General features: G+C 35.3%; 1 protein-coding gene across 2 annotated transcripts; it reads right to left on the bottom strand.

Moving 5' to 3' along the window:
- Nucleotides 1-2,517: 2,517 nt before the first annotated feature.
- On the bottom strand, nucleotides 2,518-18,780 carry LOC131931073 (golgin subfamily A member 3). 2 transcript variants are annotated; one of them, XM_059287765.1, is made up of 25 exons: nucleotides 18,686-18,780; nucleotides 16,980-17,198; nucleotides 16,230-16,450; nucleotides 15,880-16,111; nucleotides 15,278-15,414; nucleotides 14,126-15,166; nucleotides 13,553-13,798; nucleotides 13,280-13,352; nucleotides 12,845-13,023; nucleotides 12,134-12,352; nucleotides 11,390-11,617; nucleotides 10,867-11,034; nucleotides 10,621-10,710; nucleotides 9,953-10,105; nucleotides 9,462-9,527; nucleotides 8,852-9,127; nucleotides 8,403-8,507; nucleotides 7,745-7,976; nucleotides 7,022-7,236; nucleotides 6,295-6,573; nucleotides 5,530-5,646; nucleotides 4,888-5,013; nucleotides 4,626-4,774; nucleotides 3,844-3,957; nucleotides 2,518-3,514 (listed from the first exon to the last, which is right to left on the bottom strand). In XM_059287765.1, the coding sequence occupies exons 2-25, from the start codon at nucleotides 17,152-17,154 to the stop codon at nucleotides 3,376-3,378; spliced, it is 4,980 nt and encodes a 1,659-aa protein (XP_059143748.1). In that variant the 5' UTR covers nucleotides 17,155-17,198; nucleotides 18,686-18,780; the 3' UTR covers nucleotides 2,518-3,375. The 2 variants fall into 2 exon arrangements, with proteins under 2 accessions (XP_059143748.1, XP_059143749.1); XM_059287766.1 differs by lacking the exon at nucleotides 18,686-18,780 and having other exon boundaries at nucleotides 2,519-3,514; nucleotides 17,008-17,087.
- Nucleotides 18,781-19,720: the final 940 nt, after the last annotated feature.

Below are 19,720 nucleotides of genomic sequence, written 5' to 3'. Positions count from 1 at the left end.
TTCTAACTGCATAATGGGTGAGTGTGCGCATAGGACAAAATGTACAGTTCTGCGTTTTAAAAAAAAAAGGTCTACTTAGCTGTAATAGTTAACAATTATGTCATGACAATTGAAAATAACATACCATCTGAAACATTGAACTGTAAAAAATAATTACAAAAGTTATTTTAATTTATTTAAAAACTCAATTTAGTTTCCCTAAATTTGTTTTTAACCATACTTCTGAAGGCTGCCATTAATTAAATGTATGTCTATATAAGAAGAAAAAAAGAAGAAAGAAATGGCTTGTGAAGTTTGAAAATTAATCATAAAAATAAAACAACCACAAAGTGATCTACACAATCCAATTGTAATTGATCAAAAGCCCTGAGACAAATTTTTAAAACAAAATCAAGTACAAGAAGAGCTGACAAACTAATTGTACTGTAAACTTTGGTTAATTTGGGACTAATTTAATACTCTTTTTAAAGTTTGTCTTTTTTAATTTTCAGATAACTTAGACATAATACCATTTACAAATTATGCCATTTGTTCATATAAATTAAAAATTTGAATAATTCAACATTACAAAAATGTCTGCATGTAACTTTTTAATGATATGGATGTTGTGTAAATAAAACAGCACTTCGATTTTAAAAATATTTGTTTACAAAGGATTTTAAAGGGAGATAACATTTAAATTAATTTAAACAACTGGTTAAAAGAATAAGCTTACAGCTAAAAAAGTCAACTTTTAATTCTTAAATGCACCTAAGTGTAAATTTAAAGTAAAAAATACAAAGAAACAAATACAAAAAAGAAGACTACTAGAATAATTAATGTCTCACATAATTGCTGTAAATTACAATTATTACTAATTTTGACAGACATGATTGAAATTTTAATGTTTCTGAAGATTGTATTATACTTCAAATTACTTAGACTATATTCTGATGGTTTATAGCAATAGCTACTGTCCCCTTACATTTTGGCAGTTTTTATATGTGATGATATACAACAAAAAGAATTAAATGTGTTTAAAATGTTTTTGATTTAATTAATATTAACTGCATGTAAAAAAAAAATATTCAGATGTTCCTATTGAAGGAATATATATATATATATATATATATATATATATATATATATATATATATATATATATATATATATATATATATATATATATATATATATATATATATATATGTTGGCACTATCCGAAAGCTATACACTCTTTTAAATATTTACTTCAATTTTCATTTGAACATAATTAAATTAAAATATACACAACTATTGTCATACAAGTCAAGTCAAATAGAGACCATAGTACGTGTGATTCGAACCGAATGAAATAGTTTGATCTGAAAATATTGCAACAATACTAATGATATGACAAGATAGCAGAACTTAGAGATCACAACATTATTGTTTTTAATACCGCATTTACACTTGCGACATGTATACTATACACTTCTAGAAAAAAAACTTCGCAACAAGTGAGTAGGCTCCCCTATTATCTTAGGCCCTATAGCAAAGTTTTTTTTTTCTAGACATGTATAGTATACATGTCGCAAGTGTAAACGCGGTATAACAAAAAATTTGTTTCATTAAAATGCTTGAAGTTGTAAAATTTTTCAACAAAAATCATAACATAAAATAATCACAAACCATTTAAATCTTGTCAAAATGTAAAAACTGTATTTTCTGTAGCATAACAAATTTTCTATCAATGACTACAGGCATAAACTTTAAAAGCAAGAAAGGTATAGGCCTATTCCAGTAAACAATCTCAGACTTCCTCACTCACTACACAAGTCCTATAGAGGAGTTTACAAGTTTCAAATCTTCCAGTCTTATCAAATGATTTTAGGTTTAAAATTTGATTACTTCATTAGGGCTAATTTGCTTCTATTGCAGAATGTCTGCATTGCAACTCATTTTTTCTAAAAAATTCATTTAATTGCTTTAATTATATATAAAGTAAACAGTAAAGAAACGCTTGTGTGGCAAATGAAGTAGAGTTCACCTGTTTGTGTGACATCGGAATAGGAAGGGATAATGTGGTCAGCATATGACATCTACAGGATGTCCCTGAGTCCACCCAGTTCTGATGGGTACCTGTCACACATTAGGGAAAGTACAGGTACCGACCACACCATTACTTCATATACAGATGTCAAGCAACAGATGAAATCAACTTCATCTGCCCTGTGGATTGTTGCATCTGAAAGGGGAAATTTACATAATGTTCTATATAGTAATATTTAAATATAATGTTTATAAGAAAAATTTTACCTTATTAAGTGTTTTTTTTTTATAGATGTAATGAGCTTTAATTTAAGTGTGGATTGTTGCATCTGAAAGGGGAAATTTACATAATGTTCTATATAGTAATATTTAAATATAATGTTTATAAGAAAAATTTTACCTTATTAAGTGTTTTTTTTTATAGATGTAATGAGCTTTAATTTAAACATTGAAACATTTAGTGTTAAACCAATGCTATTTTTTTTTCTAAGTTCTATTTATATTTAAACAAATTATAAAATTAATTTAGTTGGCAAAAAAAATATACATCAGTCAAAGTTACTTAAAAAAAGTTGCAGTGTATAAATATCTTGAAATAATTAAATATAATGGTGAAAACTATTAATAGCATGTACCAATATATAGTGGACAAGCATTTATCAATGTGATAGTCAAACACAAAATCTGTACATTGTTGGCCATTTAAATACAGAGAAAATTATAACTGATATATTCTTATTTCAGATAAAACTAGACTGGCTTTGTTCAGTTTGAAATGATGCCAGGTGTGGTTGATTAAAAGGAAAATACCAACAAGTTCAGGGATACATTAAAAAATATAATCAAACTATTAATGAAACAGGTCAAATATTAAATAACCAGTCAACATTGTTCCTGATAGATAAAAATTGCATTAGGTAACAAAATAGTTGACTCCATGAACAGGATGTGGGGTGGACTGGTACGGCTCAATAAAGTGAGCTGAAAATAGAACACTTTAACAGAAAAACAAAACCCGGCTCTTAATGATAAATGTTAAAAAACTAAAAACAATCATTAAAATTCACAAGCCACATATTCCAGTAAATACATTTAAAAAATGTAGCTGGTATTTTTGCTAGGATTTAATGTTTAAACATTCTATATTGATTACAGTAGAACAGTCCTTAATCGGAAATGAATCAAATTAATCAGCAAAGTCTTGTAGTTGTTAAATGCAACAATGGCAGCTGGGAGTTCTATACAAGGCACTTGTTGTTGTTGACCATCTGTGAAGGACTTGAGTTCAAAACCAAGCACACAAAATAAAGGATAATAAAAAAATGTTGAATATCACAGACAGAAGGGTTGATGATGGCAGACGTCTTATACATGCATAATGTCAGCCTGTTCCAGGTCTGATGCTGTTGTCATTTTGATGGTGTGCGTGCTGTTGGCAGCAATGACAGTGTTGGCTATTGTCCTCATCACTTCATTCAGCTCATTCACCTCACTCTGGACACTCCTGTATAAAACAAAATTTGAGTCAGAAATTACAGAAGATATGGAACGCACTAACATGAACTAGACAGTACAGTCATGGTGGAATTCTAAAATGTTATCAAGTTTCACCGGCGTCACATTGACAACTTTCACTGATGTCAAAAAGACCCTGTTGTGTTGGCATCATGACACAATACCAAGAGCAACCCTATCTGGCTGAACCCAAACATGTTAGTCAATCAACCCTATCTGACTTAACCCAATCATGTGACTCAATCAACCCTATGAATGAACCCAATGATGTTACCTCCATGACTCAATCAACCCTATGGCTGAAACTAATGATGTTACCTCCAAGACTGGCTGGAGTTGTGTACAGCAGCTGTGTGCCTGTCCATCTGTTTCTGTAGACCGGTGATCTCAGCTCGGAGTGATGACAAACATGATGACAGCTGGTCCAGTGGTCTGAGGTGGAGGGATTGAGAGGGTTAGGGCATTCATTAACTGCCAAAAAACATTTAGAGGTTGTGAGTGGTTGCCTTCCCTTTGAGTATAATGGTCAGAATGGCATGCTTGCTAGTCCAAAGGTGTCCTTTGTGTGTGTTGGTCAGAATGTCTTAATTGCTGTCCAATGTTATATTGTGTGTGTGTGTGTTGGTCAGAATGTCTTACTTGCTGTCCAATGTTATATTGTGTGTGTGTGTTGGTCAGAATGTCTTACTTGCTGTCCAATGTTATATTGTGTGTGTGTGTTGGTCAGAATGACTTACTTGCTGTCCAAAGTTGTATATTTTGTGTGTTGGTCAGAATGTCTTACTTGCTGTCCAATGTTATATTGTGTGTGTGTGTGTTGGTCAGAATGACTTACTTGCTGTCCAAAGTTGTATATTGTGTGTGTGTGTGTTGGTCAGAATGACTTACTTGCTGTCCAAAGTTGTATATTTTGTGTGTTGGTCAGAATGACTTACTTGCTGTCCAAAGTTGTAACCTTTGTGTATGTGTTGGTCAGAATGACTTACTTGCTGTCCAAAGTTGTAACCTTTGTGTATGTGTATGTGTTGGTCAGAATGACTTACTTGCTGTCCAAAGTTGTGACCTTTGTGTGTGTGTGTGTGTTGGTCAGAATGACTTACTTGCTGTCCAAAGGTGTGACCTTTGTGTCCTGGATCAGCTGTTCTATGCTGGCAAGGTCAAAGGGCAATGGGGGAATGACAATTCTTTTCTCCAGATTAGCTTGGACACCAATGTCGTTTGTGTCTAGCTCATTCAGTCTCTTGGTCAGCTGAAAAAAATGTGAGCGGCAGTTAGTTTAGGCATACCCTAAATGGTGGCGACTTATGTTTCAATACTAAGTAAAGTATAACACCAGGTACAGGTCAGAAAAACATGAGTTACCTTGTGATGCTGGACAGAGGCTTTGAGGGCACCCCGGAGTTCGTTGACCTGCGACCTCTGGTGTGTTTTATCCTGTCTCAGCAGGGTGAGTTCAGCTTGCAGGTCCTCAATCTCCAACTGTTTAGCCTGAGTGAGAAAATCATTGTCAAAGTTAGGACAAACATGACATTTGTGGTGAGTCAGCATGGTCGGGCCTTTAAAGCTTATGATTGCTAATGGAAAAGTCCAGAGTTCAAACCCCCGAGCAGATGAGGCTTGATAGCTGGGGACAGCAACCCATTTAGGAGAAATTACTCCAAAATTAAACAACTACTGCTTCGTAGTTTGTTTTTGGATGGACAAAGGCTATGGAGGTAAATTCAAACAAGCAGTCTGAAATTTGATTCAACAGCCTACATGGTGCATAACAGATTGAAATGTAATAATTGTGTTGGAGGAAATCCCTTCCAACATTACAATTAAGAGTGAAGAAGAAAGATAACATTTGTGGATTGTTCACTACTTTAACATTAGATAAAAAAGAATGAGAATAGAATTAACAGAACAGAGACAACAGATTCTATGCCCAAGTCTAACACCCACCTATAATTCTAATAATATATCAAAAGTTGGAGTCAATAAAAATTATCAACTGAGGCCCACCTGTAATGATTGCTTCATGGCTTCAATTTCACCTTGCGCTCTCTCATCGGCCATTTTGATTTGTTCTTGTGCTGCCTCTACCTCTCTGGTTTTCTGTGCACACTGCCACTCCAAACTCTGCAGGAAAACATATCTAACTCAGGCCTTGTATAAATCTAATTTAGATAAACAACTGCTGTTGTGTGACAAAAACTTTTAAATGCTTAAAGGGTAAGTGTTATGAACACACTAACATGCATTAACGGGCAATCCAGTGTGTCACATAACATAAAAGATAAAACCACAAATAGGCTACAAAACACAAGACTAAATAAAACAAAAGCTACTGCTAACAGGATAACTTTAAAATTGCTGAATGGCTTGGAGAATCCAGTCTACGTATCTGTCTAAATCATCATGGAACTGTTCACATACATCTAGCATGGTTAAAAATATTCAGAACTTTTTTCTGCTAGTCAAAACATAATTCAAAAAGCTAAATAAACTGACCTAGGTAAACATAGGTTTCAACATTTAAAACAGAAATCAAAAAGCTAACCCCAACTGACCTGTGTACACAAAAAGCTAACCCCAACTGACCTGGGTACACAAAAAGCTAACCCCAACTGACCTGGGTACACATAAAGCTAACCCCAACTGACCTGTGTACACAAAAAGCTAACCCCAACTGACCTGGGTACACAAAAAGCTAACCCCAACTTACCTGGGTACACATAAAGCTAACCCCAACTGACCTGGGTACACAAAAAGCTAACCCCAACTGACCTGTATCTGCTCCACCAGAAGTGGTTGTCTCGCCAGGTTGTCATTCAGGTCACGCTTGACTCGCTCCAGTTCGGCTTCCAGAACTTTGACCTGGGCCGAGTGATCCCTGGCCTCAGACAGATGGCCCTGGGCCTGCTGGTTGGCCGCTTCTAGATCAGCCACAGCTTGTAAGGCCGACTGTTGGCTAGCGGCCAGATCCTGGCGCAGCTGTTCCAGTTCCAGCTTAACGCTGTCGTTGTGTTTCTTCAGGCGCTTGTTCTCCATGATTTTGGTTCCCATCTGAAGACACAGTGTATGCAATGTCAAATAATTTTACTTGTAGCAAAACATAAATAAGTAAAGTACTCTTTCAAACATAATAGCAGGTGAAGCAGAGTTCACCGGTTTTAATTGACCAGCCACAATGTGAGTCAGGTACCCATAAAAGTTGAGTGGACTCAAGGATGTCCTGCATCCCAACTCCAGATACTGATAGAGATCCGAACTCCACATCTTCAGGCTAGCAGTCCAACATCCTACCACTAGATCACGAATTTAGTTTCTATCTATTGACACAGTTTATGCAATGTGAAAAGATTTTTCATAATTCAGAAAATTTCAAACATTTTTTTGGAATTTACAAATTTACTTTCTATCTAATGACATAGTCACCCTAGGTAATCTAAAAATAACAACAACTTATTAAATAAATAAATGTCTCCAATAAAATTTGAATATTTACACCCACCTGTTTTCTCAGGTCTCTTTGAACTTCAACCTCTTTGTCCAAAGCCACCTCCAGTCCAGAGATTCTGTCCAAAAACTTCTGGTCCCTATTTTGTAACTCCAGAGATGATTCCTCAACAGATCTCTTGAGCTCTTCTAGAGCTGACTCCCTGCGTGCTAGAGCAGCCTCCAGCTGATGACTGTGTTCTTTAAGCTCCACATTTTTTTGGCTCAGGCCTAGAAAGTCAGGTAAAAAAGTAAGATTCCCTTTTCAGATCTAATAATCCATAGTGCACATGAAGTAAAGTTTCCTGATCTAAGCATATGAAGGGATGCTGTGGTCATCACTATGCCCAGCTGCCTTTACTTTTCCTAACAAGAGTCAGGTACCCTTCTGAATTGGGTGGACTCAGGGACATCCTACAATCATAAGCCCAACCCGAGATCCAAATTTGAGACATTCAGGCTAGCATTAAAACATTCTACCATTTGACCACACCTTCCCATCCCAAGACCTATATGAATAGGGTTTTTGTTATTTAAAGAGATGTATCTAATTTTATTTAATTAAAACATGTAAGTCAATATAAAAATATCAACACAACATTTTACAAACAAGATGGAGAATAATTTGTAAGTGCTGTAAATGGAAAATATTATATAGAATAACATGGGACATAATATGCAAGGGAGATAACAAAAATAGTAATCTAGACCTTGTTCAAAATGTACAAACCAAACTTACCCATGACCCTGCCCCTCTCCTTCTCCAACTCAAGTTCTAAAGCCTGTTTCAGTGACTCCAGCTCTTCAAAAGATGCCTGTCTAGACTGAAGAGCTTCAAGAGCCTCAGTTTGAAACTTGAGTTTGAATTGTAGAGCCTCAATTTCCTCAGCTTTACTAGACTGGAGCAAGACAAGCTTCTGCTCCAAGTCCAACTTGTCTCTTCTTTCAGCCTTGAGCTCATTAGAGAGGCTCTGAAATTTACAGGTTGGTAATTAATGATCTGCAAATGTAGGGATATTTTAAAGAATACAAATGCTGGTAAATAAGACACAGATTAGAGAGAACCATAACTAGTAGAAAAGCACGATAATGGCGTTCACAGGAGAATTAAAAAAAAAAAAACAGAAAGAAAAAAAACTTAAAGGAGATTTTTTTTTTTTTACAGCAAATAAAAACATACAGGTAGCAAAATGAAAAGGCCTGAAACTAGTATGTGTGCACAGGAAAAGTAAGCTCTGCTTTGTGAAATAAAGAAATAAAGAAAAAGAAATGGAGTTTGGAAGTAAAGAGAGTTATTCCACTGCCCCTAGTTGCAAAATTGTGGTAAACATACAAACATGAGTGACCAGTGTTTGGTGGTAACCATAGTGACCACCATGATTAGTAGCCCAACTAACCTGAATTTCCTCAGTAAAGCTGTCCCTCTCCTCCAGCTGCGTTAGTTCCTCAGACCTGCGAGCAATACCTAGCTCTGTCTCCAGCTGTTGTTTGTCTGCTGTTAGCTGTAGAGGTTGAGCAAATCTTTAAACAGCTGATGCACACAGTCAAAACTTATCTAATCATATATAGAACAGCAAATCTAATGCTATTTTGCCTTTTAAAAATTTCGAATTTGATAGAAATTAAAGGTAAAAAAAATTTTAACCCGGAAATTAAATTATTTTTTCTAAATAAATTTATTAGCTCTATGGTTATGAACATTTTAAAATTAATAGTTTATTGTAAACACAACCAAAGATGTTTATAAAGGTCCTATATTCTGAAAAGGAACCCAAAGAAAACAGGATGATGAAGATACTTACGACCAGCGATGTACTTTATTGGTGAAAACAAGAAAAAAGCCAACCTCTTTTAGTTTAGAATCCAAAATATCCAAATTTTCATTGTACGTTTTCTGCCTGTCCACAAGTTCTTTCTTCAGTCTGGCTATTTCAGCATTGAATTTCTCTCTCTCTTTCTCCACTTCATTAGCCTCTTCCACCTCCGTGTCCTCAAGTGCCTGAATGCGCACCCTCAAAACTTCCATCTCATTTTCATAGATTTTAACCTTATCTAGGGGAACACTGTCTTTAGCCACCTCTAGCTTCAGCTCTAAGTCACTGATGACAGCAGTCAGCTGGTTCTGAAAATTGACATCAATTATTTGTATCTCATGCTCCTAACCAATATATATAATTAACATGATGCATGACTAATGTATTATATCAAATATAATTTATGTGATGGATGACTCCTATGTACACGCTTTATATAAAATATAATTTATGTGATGTATGACTCCAATGTAACACATGAACTATATCAAATATAATTTGTGATGTATGATTAATGTACACATTTATTTTATCAAATATAATTATGTTATGTATGACTTGTATCTAAGCATGTATTATATCAAATATAATTAAAGTGATGTATGACCCCAATGTTAGCATTTATTATATCAAACAACTCACAATTCTCTCCACTTGCTCTGTTATGACATTTTCTTTTTGTCCAAGCTCATATTCCAATGACTGCACCTAGAATGAATTTACAAATTGAACTATTTTTCACAAGAAATTTTATAGTTTAAAAAAAAAAACTTTTCATAGCGGTATTATTTTGTGGTTAATAGAAAATTGCACAGTACAGTAATGCTTTTTTTTCAAGCAAATTAAGTACTTTATCAGTGTCGAAGCTAAAAAAAACTAGAATTATTATCAGGATTACATGATTTACAGGATATGAATAAATTGATTCACCTAAATAATGCCAAATTAATTGAATTAGGAAAAAAAAAATTTTGAACCATGAAAAAATATTCAAGCTCAATACTTATTCATGACTGATGACTCATTTAGCTCCAACAAATATCTTAAATATTCTACAAGTTCACAAAAAATGTATTGTTAGAAGGCCAGTTAAAAACCTGGTATATTACAATCAAGGTGGCTTAGTGAGTTACCTTTAATCTCAGCTCATTGACTTTCTCTTCTAAACTGGACTTGACGGCCTCTAAGTTTTGTTGGGTAGCAGACTGGCCATCAAAGTTGCGTGTCATGGCATCAACACTTAAGGACTTGATCTCAAGTTCATGCTGAGAGCGATCAAGCTCTTCCTGGAAAATAATGTAAGGATCACCCAGTTGTTTCCGCTCTAGAAAAACTATTGAACTGAAGATTCTTAACATAAAAATCATTACACTGGTGCTTGAAATTAAAGATTATGACAATAATGTAAGGCAAAAATTGTATCATCTTTTTAGATGTTGTAGTTATAAAACTAGGGATAGCTGGGCCTAATGGTTGAGTGCTAGACTACTAACCCCAAAGTCTTCGAGTTTGAATTCAGGTTCAAGTTAGCAGAATGTCCCTGAGTCCACTCAGCTCTAATGGGTACTTAACACGTTAGGAAAAGTAAAGGCAGCTGGGCATGGTGCTGACCACACTATCCAAGATCTCAGAAACAGTTGAACTCTAATTCACTAATTTACTTACTCGTAGTAATAAAACTGTCAAAATTACCTTCAAACTACTAGTTTATCATTATTTACTTGTTACAAAAACAGAACTTTTTAAAAAATAATGTACAATATCTTCTCCCTATTTAACTCCCCAAAAAATATTTGAATACCTGGAGTTTTTCCTTTTCAGTCTTCAGCTGTTGCAGCTCTGACAGTCTAAAATTCAACTCTTGTTTCATCTGTTTAAAGCTGTGTTCCACCTAAACAGTGAACAAGCTTTTAGAATAGTTTTTACAAAACCTATCCAAATGACACTTTACCATCAAAAATTTCTTTTTACATTTAACCATAATTAACACACTAACAATTTTTTTTACAAAAAAATAAAAAGAAAAAAAAATAAAGAAAAATCTTACCTTTCCCATGTCAGCTTTGAGGATCTCAAGGGCTTTGTCTACAGAAGATTTCTCTTGAAGGGCTGACCTGAGTGCTATTTCTGTGGATGCTTTTTCTTCTTTCAAGCCCAAAATTTCATTGTCTTTCCTGATCAGGTCCGACATGACAGCCTGAAGCTGCGATTCCATCTGGAGATTAAGGTTATGACAAAACTTAATCAATAATATACTTAATTACAGAAAATTAATAAATAAACTTAAATACAGAAACTAAATACACTTAATTATAGAAACATAATTTAAGACACAGTTAAATAAATAATATACAGTAAATAATATAGAAATATAATGAATAATACAACAAATTATGTAAAAATTATGTAAAAAATACTGAATAACATGTTAAATACATAATGACTATCAACAAACTGCAGTTAGAAGGCCATGAATTTTAGTGAATATTTTAATCTCAGTTTTGTTAACACATGCCAAGAAGATTATGTGGTATATGAACAACTTTTGGCAAGAATAACATAAAACCTGCCTGTATCAACTTCTCTTCCATCTCCTCCATTGTTGCTTCCTTTTCTCCTAAAATCTTCTCAGAGAAGGCTAGCCGCTTCATGACATCCATGTGTCCAGTTTCCATGGTCAGTAGCTCGTCATGACGTTTTTTAGCCTCTGAGTGGGCTCTGTCCAGTTGTGCCTCTAGTTCATGGGTGGCTTGTTGCAGCATGGCTAGTCGAGACTTCTCTTCCTCTGCTGTTGTTACCTTGAATTACAGTCAACAGGTTATTAACAGGTAATAGAATAAGGAATAGAGTACAGCAGTAAAATGGAATGAGATGGTTGAGTGGTAGAACACATGATTGCTAACAACCGTCTTGAGTTTTGTTTGCAGATGTTTATGTGTCCACCTAGCTCTGATAATTATATATTAAGTTTGGGAAGGTGATCTGGCTACAAAATCAAACTTGACTTAATCAAACTTTATAGGAATCTCTCATATGCTCAAGATATGCTTAAGTAGGCAGACCATAACTAGATGAAGAATCAAGCATTTCTCTCACCCATGTTACCAGCCAGGCTTTGGCTTCCTTACCCAGTACATCACACCACTTTAGTTTGGACATGGGAGGAGAGGTGGGTGTGGGGGAGGGGGTGCAGTTCAGTCAAGGTACCAGGTTCTGAACTCAAGACTTTCGGGTTGTTGAGCACATTTTACTGCTAAATCACACGATCCCCAACAACAAAGAAACAAGCAATTGGACAAGTTAATCAAAACTACCTGGTAATTAAACGTGTCCTCATAAAGTTTGCGCTCGCGTTGTATCTCCAGAAAGGCTGCCTCCCTCTCCATCATGTCAGACTGGATGCCCTCCAGATGTCTGGCCAGCAGTGCCTTATCCTTGAGCGCCCTCTGTTGTGTCTCCACTAACTGCTGCCTCAGACGAGCCGATTCTGTTTTTAATCTTTCCACTATTGTACCGTGGGAAACTGCTTGACCCTGAAGAAATATTTTAAAACAAAAACTTTTTTATAAACGTGGTCACTTCTAGGAGAGATAAAATAAATATATCAAAGAAATATAAATAAAGTGTATTGTAATTAAAAAAAAAATATCTGGAATTTCATTCTGAATAAACAGAACGCTTGACACCTTTTTAATCCATTAGACAGGGGGTGGCATGGTGGATGGCAGAGTGCATGACAGCTAACCTACAAGTCTTAGGTTTGGATTTCAGACATGAGTTCATAGAACATCACTATGTCTGCCCTTCTCTGATGGGTACATGGCTGAGTAGCTCACATTAAAGAAAATAAAAGCACCTGGGCATAGTGCTATATCCCTTCATATGCCGGGGTCAGAGAAAAAGGTAAACACTAGTTTATCTGCCCTGTGTATTACTAGGTTCAAAAGGGAAGCTTTTTTTATTTTAATCCATTAAATGAGACAACAGGGATTAGTACAGTTTATATATGAGGAAAAAAAAAGCACCTGAAGGATGGTTAGCTCCCTTTGTAGCTTAGAACGAACATCGTGAGCAACCTGCAGCTGCTCCTGGTACCACTCCTTAGCTTTGACCAGCGACATCAGATCATTCTTACATGTACGTGCCTCGCTGTCAGCTTCCATTTTGGCCTGGATGCTGGTTTGTACCTCCACGTACAACTCAGCTAAAAATAAAGACAGAAGCAGTATCAAATATCAGGAAGAGTAAGTTGTTACTGTAATCAGTATTAGTTATAAAATACTTTCATTAGAAGCAGAATATCTAGGTGATGAATTTTTACCACATTATGGAAAAGTTTTGTTTTTTTTAAGTTAAAAATAAACTAAACCATAATTTTTTTTTTTGTGAATTCTATTTTCTTTTCAAATTAAGTGTTTACTTAGCTATAAAGTAATTTAAACATAAAAAATATTTGTTACCAATTTTGTTTTTCAATGCTTGTACATTCATGTCTTTGGCCCTGATATCATCTCTCATTTCTTGAGATCTGACCTACAAGCAACAAACATTAAAATGATTATTTTTAAATATGAGGATAAACCATGAGGCATTAATTACACAATTTTTCACTACTCAAGTATATACACATCTCAGCATAACAAATACTTCAATATTCTAGTTGCGCAACTCTTCCTCTTATATTTGCAAACCTCACCATTCACCCAGAATTCATCCTAAGACACAAGACTAACCTGTAATTTAGTGGCAGTATCATGAGCCACATGCAGCTCATCCTGAAGAGCCCTAACTTCTTCAGCTTTCTCTGAAAGCATTCTGTTCGCATCCAAGATCGTCTGCTCCAAGAGCTTTCTCGATTCTCTCAGGTTCCCAACCTCCTTCTTTAGAGCCGCGTCTTGACCAGTGGTCACCCCAGATGCCTGCAGCTTGTCCAGCTTGGCCTTCAATCTGGCCATTTCAGCCTGGAGCTCTGCTCTTTCCTGATGAACGCAGCAGCACATATCTTATTAAAGCTAGAGAAGCTTCCAGATACCAAACTTGTGTGAGAGCTAGCATTAACATTCTACTTCATTTTTAAACAACTTTAAAAAAAAAAAAATTCTGTTTGAGTTAAATAAAATTAAGTCATTTAAATGTTTGAAATTGTTAATGTGACTAGAGTTAAATAAAATTAAGTCATTTAAATGTTTGAAATTGTTAATGTGACTATTGTGACTAAGCAAAAATTCAATCTTAATAAACACCAGATTAAAAAAATAATCTTGTTTGCTTACTTCTCAAACCAATAACTGAAAATGCCAGTTTACCTTTAACATGGACTGAGACTCCTCTGCTAGTATTTCCAACTGACCCTGAAGCTTGGCCTTCTCTTTTAAGACATCATCAAACTGTTTTTTGCTTAAAGAATTGGCCAGTAGGGAGTCCCCGGACGAGAGGGCTGAATGGTAGACTGAAGAGTTCTGGTCTGACATGACCAGGGTCGTGTTCTGGACAGGTGACGATGTCTGCTGAGACCCGACCTTGGGGTCGGGCGTGGAGAAGAAAGAGAAGCTGCTGCCAGAAGAACTGTCATAAGATGAGAGAGGGGAAACAACAAATGTTGAGGACGAGGAAGCTGAATCTGGGGATCGTATAGGAGTCAGCTCCCCTAGGTTGCCCTGGAAGCTTTCTTTGTTTTTTGATTCAGTTTTTCTCTCTTTCAGTTTTGTCTTTTTATTTACATCAGACACAGTGCGAGATTCTTGTTTCTGTTGAGTTGATCTTTGCGGTAAAAGTGGCAGTGTGGCGTAGGCATCTAAATTAATGGGTTTAATTGGGGGCAGCGAGCGAAGGAATTCTTCGGATTCCAGTTGGTAGTTGGTGGATATCCCAGCAGCTATGAGGGGTGTTTGTAAATATTTCTCCATCTCCAGTTCACTGGAGTAGCTCGCTTCACTGACAGTGTCAGAGGAATCAATTCTGGAACTTGTGGCGGACTCCTGTGTTTGAAATGCTTTGCCGTTTGTTGAGTTATTCCTAGACACATGATTGGTGGTGAAACCCATAGCATTTGATAGTTCAGAATTTTTAAAATAAGCACCGTTACTGTTGCTATGTTTGGCCACATGCTGCGCAGTAGGCATTTTACCATCTCTGTACGCAGCTTGTCCACTTGTTTCATGAGGGATCGGCTCAGGGCTTTTTGCACCTGCAGAAAACCAAGGCCCGCTCTGGGTCTTCTCTGTAGTGATCTGAGTTGGAATGATGCGCTTGAGTTCCCGTGGACAATCTCCTATGTGAACCTCTTGCAGCATGTTGGCAATATGGGGAGGTTCTGGTTTAACTGGGCCGGTGCTAGTACTTTCATCCTAGTTTTAAAAAACAAATAGACAATTTTTTTAAAAATATGTAGGCCAACACAATTTCCTAACAAATAGAAAAACTCTTAAAATGAAAATTTAAAAAATTATTGTATATACCCTTGATTGAACAGGTGTACTTGTTGAAAACATTGGTGTGTGGAGAGGGCTTGAATCTCCAGCCTTCATCTTCCTCTCCGCTTGAGCCACGATCTGTGCAACAACATCAGGTGACACCGGAGTAAGCGATTTGTTTCCTAGATGATGAAAAACATATTTTAATTAACCTTATAGAGGTTAAAAAAAAAGTATTCATTATTAATAATGAAAAATGTATGAAATACATTTAATACTAATTAAATAAACATAAAGGGGCTGAGTAGACTGCTAACTCAAAACTCTCAAGGTTGGATCCCAGGATTGAGCCTGTAGGACATCCTTGAGCTCTGGTGCCTACATGACTCACGTTAAGGAAACGAAGGCGGCTGGGCATAGGACTGACCACACTATCCCCTTGTGTACTGAGGTAATGGAAACAGATGAACTACGTCATCTGCACCATGTATATTGGGCACCAACAGGAAAAGATGCTGAATTTAACACAAAATACATAACACGAAAACAGATGAACTACGTCATCTGCCCCATGTGTATTGGGCACCAACAGGAAAAGATGATGAATTTAACACAAAACAGGTAAAATTAACAAAGATAGCACACACCTATGACAGACCACTGAAGCCTAAGAGCTTCAGCAACTGTTTCAAAGCTATTGTCTTCTGCCTCCTCTCCCTCTGACTGTTCTTCAGGATGGACATACAGGGGTGGACTGTCAGATTCCTGAGACATTTTACTTGGTGGGGGAATAGGTGTCGATGGAGATGTAACAGTACGAGCTATAAAACGTGATGCGCGCTTCCCTTCCCTGGTGATGGCGGTAGTGTTATGAGAAATCTGGAACAGTTGCATAACATGAAATTTTAAAAAAGAAACTTGTTAGGAAATACATAATTGATCATGATAATTAATTGTGAATACATTGAGGAAATTATATTTTAAAAAAAAAAGGAACCTGAGCTAGAACTTTCAGCTGTTGTCTAGTCACTGATGGAGAGTCGGTGTGAAGGTTTTTTGTTTCCCCCAGGGAGTGGTCAGGGTGGACAAGGTAGGAGCGGTGGGGTGGGCTACCTTCTAGACTGCTGCACCAGACTGGCTGATGCTGGACACTGTTCCGTCCAGTTGGAACCCCACAGTTTGTTGTCTGGATGCTGCTAGTTGTTGGAGAGGTGTAATCTGGAAATAAAAGTGATTTAATGTTCATTTATTGAAAAAGACTTGCAATGAGGTTTAAAGACACAAACTTTAACTTTAAAATATGTTCAATTGGAATTTTTTTTAAAAAGAGCAACTGATAAATAGCAAATTAAGACAGTAATATGATGTTAACTGAAAAATCACCAAATTAAAAAAATCCTGAATAAAAATACCAAGTCAAGAAGTGTGGAGAGGGTGGAAAAAATACCAAGACAAGAGGTGTGGAGAGGATGAAAAAAAAGGAACTATAACTGTAAATAATACTAAATAATCCAAATATGGAATTAAATTGTTATAAAATTATAAATGTTCTGGCAATTACTAACTAATGATACATCTTAACCTCATTGTGGTTAAATTAATTTGGCTGTAAGGTATGAAAAAAAGAAAAGAAATTTTTTGTTTGTTAAAAATAATTATATTTCCTTTATTTTAAAAGTGAAATGAATTTATTACGGAAAATAAATTTTTTAAAAGCACAGTGAAGTTGGAGTAAATAAAAGCAAACCTTTCCAAGTGTACTGAACAGTATTTACGTTGTAGTTGTTTAGAGGCAGGGATTGTGCAGAGTGATCAAAACTTGTCTCATAGTTGACCACATTGCTGAAGGAGTCAAAACTGGATGAATCACTGAGACTTTCATCTGAGGTCACCTGATGAAATGTCAGATCAAACGGCTCCATATGATGTGCCTCACCTCACATTCTTATTATGCTCAGCCGCATATCTGTCAAGTTTGAAATGTACAAAAATTTATGAAAGTTGTTTCTAAAAATTGAATAGAATAACCTTTAAGCTCAAGACTCGAAATACTTTCAAGATTTTTCTATAACTAGCATACATGCTTTTGTTGGTGTATGAGTGGACTTATTTCTAGTGAAAAGAACCAGTAATAGGCTATTTATTTTTTTGCTTACACCTGTTACAAGTAAGCACATCCATAATCTACTCTAAATCTAAATAAAAGTGTTGTGCTGTATTTATTGTCCTTAATACTTGTAATTAAAACCAACTATGATTAAAAATAGGGGTAACACACCTAATAACCACAGAAGAGTTTTAATCATGTCAGTAAAAATGATGTTACTGTTATCCTATCACTTGTTACAATTAGATGTGATATTAAATTTTATAATGTTCTTGATTCTTCTCTTGTTCATTTAATTTTTTATCTACAATTAATCAGGTTGGAAGTTTCCATTACTCAGCAGATTAAATACTTGGACTTAGTCTTCCCTAGTGGGGTTAAGAGTGAGCTGTCAAGAATTTAATGAAGAGGATTTCAACATGTAACCTGGGAAACTTATTAATTGTTAATAATTTTAACTTAGGCCAACACATTTATTTGCATTTGTGTTGGGAGTTATCTACTTTGCCAATTAAAAAGACTAAACAGATTTGTGGTTTGCCATGGCATAAGTTGTGTTGTTATGGAGAGGTGTGTCGTGTCATGGCAGTGAGTGACAATAAATATTAAATTAAGTAGGCCCTAATCTAGTTAAAAAATTAACTAAAAACTTCAAAATTAGTGCCTAGTGGATTAAATATGGATGTCTATTATTCAGTGGTCATGTTTAAATTGAAAATTAAAATTGCGTAAATTTTAGATTTAGTGAGAAAATCTAATAGTCTAATCATTAAATATGAGTAATATCAATGCAGCTGGTAGATCTAGCAAATAATGAATTTTTTAAAATGGTGCATTTTAATGCAAGCACCTTTGGCCTAATTAAATGATAAATAAATAAATTCATGTGACAATGGTTTGCCAACAAGTCAATTCAGTAACAGATTTCAAGTAGTTCAAGTAGTAGTAGCCTAGAAGTAGTAGAAGCCTAGATCTAGATCTAATTCAATTCTAGAGCTAGATCTTTATGAATGACTTTCACTTTATGACTTATGACTAGGCCTAACCAAAAAAAAAAAATCATTTAAAATAATGGGCCTCAGCAACTAGTCTAGTTAAATAAAGGTCCCAGCTGTGAGGGTAGGATGGAGGACGACACGATAAATGTTTAATGAAATTAATACATCAAAATTTTGGCAGTAGTTGAGCAGTGATTTATTGCCGGTCAGATTAAAATTAAAAAAAAAAAAGAAACAAGGCGACAAATTGAACGTCTGAAGTCTAAACTATGCTGAACAGTAGTTTTATTTTAAATTTTCTTCAAGCAAATTGAACTAAGTTCTGTTTAATTTGCAGTGTTGAATCACCTTAGGGGGTGTTAAACTTTATCCTAAATCAAAGATTGGTAATGGTAAAAGCAATTTTACGGAAAGGCGTCAACCATTACTATTGTTGACAATGGATAGATAGTAACGTCTCGCGAGAAGGAACGTGGCATTAACCAGAGTGACGTACCTTTGAGTAAATGGTGCGCTTGGTTTTTGAATAAAGATGCCATGACTTTTATAGTCCAATTAGTAAAACTTAGGCCATATTTTGCATTTACTTTGGTAAAGGGTTCATCCATAAATGACGTCACGCTTTTTGGACGATTTTTACCTCCCCTTCATCACAAAAAGCCAGACCCCCCCCCCGTTCAAAATTGAAGCTGATTTTTTTTTAAAACATCGTTATTTTTCCAAAATCTTGTCTGAACTCTGTCAAAGTAGAGTATTTTAATCAATTCCTATTACAATTTATTAAAACAACTTTCTAAAACGCGAAATAACGTCTAAAATTCGTTTTCTAACATTGCTTTTTTATAATGCAAAAGTGTGACGTCATACCATCTGACCCCCCCCCCCCTCCACCACACACCATCACAAAATTACGGACCCCCCCTCCCCCCATACGAGCGTGACCTCATTTATAGACGACCCCTAAACAAGTCAGCAAAGCTGAAACATTAGTTTAAAATTGTATTTTGATTAAAGCAGGATTTAAAATTAGTAATAAGTAATGAACAAACTTGTTTCAAACAAAAGAAGAGACCATGGGAGATAACCAATTAAAGAGACAATAAAAAGGAACAAGCAGAATACTTTAAGATAGGTGTATACCCTACACTTAAAATATCCCTCAAATTGTCAAGTTATTAACTGTCAATGTTCAACTAATTTCTTTATATTGAACAGTATGTTTATAATCTTTATTTAGTTCACAATATCTCTTTTCTTTGTTTATGGGGTGTGGCAAAGATTTGTACCCAATTTTAATCCGCTTCAAATGCATTGATTTTGTTTGAACTTTCCAGATACGTCCTTCAATGATAATTCAAGGATGGTTAATTAGATAAACAATTA

The sequence above is a fragment of the Physella acuta genome, unplaced genomic scaffold (genome assembly GCF_028476545.2).
Source record: "Physella acuta isolate Inbredline_101_S28 unplaced genomic scaffold, ASM2847654v3 ptg001889l, whole genome shotgun sequence".
NCBI classification, from domain to species: domain Eukaryota; kingdom Metazoa; phylum Mollusca; class Gastropoda; family Physidae; genus Physella; species Physella acuta.
Note: the sequence above shows the minus strand (reverse complement) of the source record. Positions and strands in the feature narration are given on the sequence as shown.